The sequence below is a fragment of the Teleopsis dalmanni genome, chromosome 1 (assembly GCF_002237135.1).
Source record: "Teleopsis dalmanni isolate 2A chromosome 1, ASM223713v2, whole genome shotgun sequence".
Lineage (NCBI taxonomy): Eukaryota > Metazoa > Arthropoda > Insecta > Diptera > Diopsidae > Teleopsis > Teleopsis dalmanni.
In genome coordinates this window covers 90,993,804-90,999,338 of record NC_051846.1, presented here as the reverse complement: position 1 = coordinate 90,999,338, position 5,535 = coordinate 90,993,804, and the positions used below count along the sequence as shown (strand labels likewise).

Sequence of the window (5,535 nt, the reverse complement as noted above, 5' to 3'; positions counted from 1 at the left end):
GCAGATATCTGAGTACTCGTTTTGTAGCTATAAAGTGCTCTTGGTGGGGATGTGAACTGAACTGCGCCAATTTAGACACTGTATGAGCAATATCTGGTCTTGACACTACGGCTAAATAATTCAAGCTCCCAATTAGTGATTGATACTTTCTAATATCGCAACATGTGCAGTTTTCAATACATCATTTTTCCAACCCTGGACCTTTAGCAAATGGGGTTTCCACTCCTTTGCAATCATGCGTATTATTCGATTTAAGAAGTTCCATCATAAAATAATTCTGATGTATTCTGATTTCGCCTAACTGTCCTTCTCTTGTGATTTCCATTCCTAAATAATTTTTAATAGCACCGCGATCTACTATTTCAACACAATGTTGTAGCTGCTAGAATGTTTTCTGCATTATTTTTTCACATGAACTAGCGAGAATAATATCATCAACATATATAAATATTAAAGATATTTGTGATTCCCTAATCATTCTGTAGATACAATTATCTGTTTTGCAACGTTCAAACCCCATAGAAGTCAAAATTTTAATCTGATCATCTGAATGTACTGCCTCTTGCAAAGATTTCGGAACTTCACATACTGTATTAATGACGTCCGTTGTTTCATCGCCACTCACCTCTTTGGTGTTTTGTAAGCTTTGAATTCTATGTGCTTTAGGTCTTAATCTTTTCGAATTCCAAACTAATTCTCTAGTTTTATTACTCAGCACAGACCCATCATTGTTGCTTTCTGAATCGTCACTGCCTGCACTTTCAAACACGTTGTTTTCATATTCGATGTCTTTAAACTTATTCTCATGATTTACCGTTACATTTTCACGTTCAGCGACCAATTGATCACATTTTTTATTTTTTTCAATCATTTTGTCCAGTAATTCAAACAATTTTTCATTGTCACTGTTTTCTTCGTTAATCACGGCGTTTGATTTTTGGTTTTCAAAAAATATTACATCCCGAGCAATTACTAATTTCCGATTTTTAGGATTATGTAATCTATATCCTTTTAAATTTGACGCGTAATCGACGAATGTCATTTCTTCACCTTTAGATTCGAGCTTAGACTCTCTCTGACGTTTATTTAGTATGATAGCTTTGCAACCGAAAATTTTAAAATATTTTACACTCGGTTTTCTGTCGAACCAACATTCGTACGGAGTTTTATTATTTAGTACTTTTGTCACAGACCGATTTCTAATATAAGCAGCAGTATTAATGGCCTCTGCCCACAAATTTTTTGGTAAGACATTTGAATTCAAAAGACACCTTACCATCTCCATAAGTGTTCTATTGATACGTTCCGCAACACCATTTTGTTGAGGAGTACAACTTACTGTGGTTTCGTGCACAATACCATGTTTATTGAGCAATTCATTAAAATCTTTATTTACAAATTCTAAGCCATTATCGGTGCGTAAACGGATAATATGTTAGCATGAATTTTTGGAGCATGCAAAACATTTTGCAGCTTAAACGTTGTATTTTGTGTAGTTATGCGAATATCACCAATCCCTTCTACACTCACATGATGCTAAAATTATATTTTACATTGATCGAGTTATATTTAAAAAATGTTCGCTGTTGTTGCTTATATGTGTAGAAGCTCCGCTATCCAAATCCAACTTGAAAGTTGTGGTTTTTGTTGGTTATTTACTAAACTTAGCGCAACAGGTTCTTTGTTATTATTTTTAAAAAAACAATCAGCTTGAATATGGCCTCTCTTTCCGCACTTGTAGAATTTTACCTTATTTTTTTGTTTAACATCACGAGTGAAATATTTATTAGAATTCGCAGTAAATACTCTATCGCCAGTATCTTGATCGCTCCTTCTTATTTCCTCTTCTAACAATCTCGCCTTTAAATTATCCAAGTCCGGCAATTTATCTCTGCTTTCTATTGCAACTGCAAAGTTTTCCATATTGCTTGGAAGACTGCATAATAGTAAGATAGATAGTAATTCCTTTTCAAGATGAACACCTATCGCTGTTAATGAATCCGCAATGTTACAAAATTCATTTAACTGCGGTAAATATTTTGCCGAGCTGCTGAAGTTAAATTTGAATAGTCTTTTTAATAAGGAGACTTTTCTTGCGGCTCCACTCGCATTATACATGTTTCGTAAGGCCTTCCATGCCTCAAATGCCGTTTTACAGTTTTTTATGTGTAACAGTTCTGAACTTTGTATACTTAAATTGATATAAGCAAGAGCTTAGCGTCATTTCTTTCCCAGTCTTTAACACTGTTATCTTTTGGTGTACTTGTTACATCCCATAAATCCTGCCTTATTAATAAGTTCCTCATTTGAATGGACAATGGACCATTATTGTTCCCTTTTAAGCTTCTCTACTGCCATGTGTTTCATTATTGATTTTAGTATTATCAATTCACTTTACCAATCACCTTTCTAATAGTGTTTACAATGATCAATGCATGTTATTCAAGTTTAACTAATTACATTCTCAATTCTAGATAAAATAAACGCGTTTACAATGATCCATATATGTGGTTCAAGTTTATTTAACTACATTTTTAATTATATAGAAGTAATATTGATATAAAATAAATAGTGTTTATAGTGATCAATATATATTATTCAAGTTTATTTAATTACATATCAAATTATATAGAAATAATATTTATATAAAATAAGTAGCGTTTACAGTGATCGATATATGCTATTCAAGTTTAACTAATTACATTCCAACTTTTATATAAAATAAATAGTGTTTACAATGATCAATATATGTTATTCAAGTTTAACTAATTACATTTCCAACTTTTGATAAAATAAATAGCGTCTACAATGATCCATATATGTGGTTCAGGTTTATTTAATTACATTTAAAATTATATAGAAGTAATATTGATATAAAATAAATAGTGTTTATAGTGATCAATATATGTTATTCAAGTTTATTCCAAAGTTTATATAAAATGAATAGTGTTTACAGGATAAAATATTTATAGAGCATAATTTTATACGTAGCTTATCACAGCATTTTCAACTAACGCGGATTAAACTGTCGGCGCAGGAATATGGATTTGTCACTATGATTCCCCAGCGCACGGAATTTATTGCAGCACACGTTGTTTATTTAATTTCACAAGGTTTTATTTCATATCTATGCGTCTCTCGCATAACACACAACATACTTAGTGTTTTTTAGAAAGAAAAATATATACTTATACAAGCTTACCAGTATTTCGTTTCTTTTGCCTAGTTACCCAATTACTTCTTAGTGTAGAAACCTTGGTACTTCATCTTCTTCTCGGATCCACACCAAAGCCACGTGCCAGATATTACCTTTAACCGAGATTTTAGAACCTCGCCTCTGAAGATATGTCTTGTCATTTGAAGGTTTTTAAGAGTGCTTACGTTTCCTCTAAATGTTGACCATATTGTATGAAGATCTGTAGAAAGTGGTTCATCCCAAAATAATTTCAACTGCCATATGTGTTGTATGAAAATCTTCGCCTTCACTATTACTGGAGCTAATAAACCAAATGGATCGAGCAGTTTTGCTAAATCAGAACTTACGACTCTCTCCGTGATTATCCCTTCAGTAACCATTTTGACCTTTATGATCTTTATTAAATAAGTACTTAACGACTAAATTTACATGTGTTCACTTACTACTAGATGAGGTGAATATTTACAATAATAACGTTTCCTTATAAGTATTTTTAGATTAAGGTGATTGTATTTTTTTTCTTATTATTGTTAATAGTTATAATCATTAACAAAAAAAATAAAAAAAAATTACAATATTTTTTTTATATATAAATAATTAAATAAGATTTTTATTCTATACTAGAAAATAAATAAAAAAAATCGCAATTTATTTTTTTTTTATATAAATAATTCAATAAGTTTTTTTTTTTTATTTTATACTGTATAAAAAAATAATAAAAATATTTACAATATTTTTTTTATATTATATTTTGTTATATTTAACAAAAGTCATGTTTTTACAAATCTCAAGTCTATAATAATAACTAAAAAACTCGAGATTAACAATAAAAAAAAATAATAATGAAAATAAAAAAAATGTAAGTAATGTGAACCAAAAAATTAAGTAGACGAAAAGAAAGCAAATTACAAAGGCAAAATGCCTGTTAAACCAGCAAAATAAAAATAAAAGAGAACAATACCGATGGAAAAAAAATAAAAAATGAGGAAACATATAAATTTAATTAGATAACATTTTCTCTTGCAAGTTTATTAGCTTTAGTCGCTTACCTTACAGCCGCAGAAATGACGTCACTTATGTTGCTGTTGACCTAGCTGAAACTTTCAAATAATAATGGAAAGAAAAAAATATATATGTAGGGTGAAACAAATTTATGTGTTTTCTACCCTCTCTTAAATGTTTAAGATCGAGTGTTAAAGAGTTAGTTTCTTCTAAGACTACAAGTTTATGGGTACCAATAGTTGAACGAGAGACCGGTTCCAACTTTGGTTTTTTTCTTCATTGTTGTTATTATTAATTCTGCTTTTACTGGAAGAATTGATGGAAGATGGTGTACTTGTAGAACGTAAGCTCGAATCAGAGAATGAGTTTATATTTTTGTTATTGCTATTTATGGTGTCTTTTCATTGCACTTTTGAAGTTGATGCTTTAACTGGATAGCTTGTAAAGAGAGTTGCAGTAATTGTATTATTTGAAAGGTTAGTAGGTTGCGGTGTCTTATTGATGCCATATGAAACCACTGAAGAGAAACTGTTGCTGGATATGTCGACTGAAGGTAGTGCCTTATATAGTTTTTCTGCTTCCCGCACTGTACATTTATTTTTTTTATTGATTTTTAAAATCTCTTTTTGTTGAATAAATTTTGTGCACTCTTTAGAAGAAGCTGGCTGCTGTTCTGAACAATTAGCACAATATGTACGCGAACAGTCAAAAGGGGCATGAGGAGGCAAACCACAATTTCCACAACCTGGAGCGTTTCGGCATCTTTTGGCAGTATGACCAAGAACCTGACACGATTTGCAGCGCATTGGGTTTGGTACATACTAACGCACATCAACGGAACTCCAAGAGATTTCAATTTTTTCGGGCAAATTAAATGTGTTAAAAGGTAGCAAAACCACTCCGCTTGGATGGGACTGGCCTTCGATCATTTTAAGGAACTTGTAGCGCCCAACAAGCGCGTATACAGTTCCTGTTGTTGTGTTCAATTGCTTATGAAGAAAACATTTGATTAGACAAATCATTAAGAGATATTTAGCTGATATAAACTTTTGAGCAGTAGCCATATCTTTGACTAGCAACAACAGGTTACCATCTCTTAGTTCAGAAATCGATATAATGTGTAGAGCTTTTTGCACTGCAAAACAAGAGAACTCAGACAAAGGTTTTAGATCGTTGGTAGAGGCAACAACAACATATTTTGGATTAGGTAGTTGAATTGTTAAAAGCCCGGAAAAGTCTGTAACTGTTTTAGCATTCGGTCGATTTTTCTTCGATTGTGGACCATCTGTCAAGAGTGCAGATCTACTTCCCTCTATGTGGGGAGGACCAGGGGTCAT

At 31.7% G+C, this 5,535-nt stretch overlaps 1 protein-coding gene across 1 annotated transcript; it reads right to left on the bottom strand.

The window, feature by feature from the left end:
* Positions 1-5,019: 5,019 nt before the first annotated feature.
* On the bottom strand, positions 5,020-5,535 carry LOC119687180. Its single transcript, XM_038101425.1, has one exon. It carries the CDS (start codon positions 5,533-5,535, stop codon positions 5,020-5,022), a length of 516 nt encoding a protein of 171 aa, XP_037957353.1.

Bases quoted from the DNA above. Each gene is read 5' to 3' on its own strand.
- LOC119687180 (XM_038101425.1), bottom strand. From the start codon at position 5,535: ATGACCCCTGGTCCTCCCCACATAGAGGGAAGTAGATCTGCACTCTTG.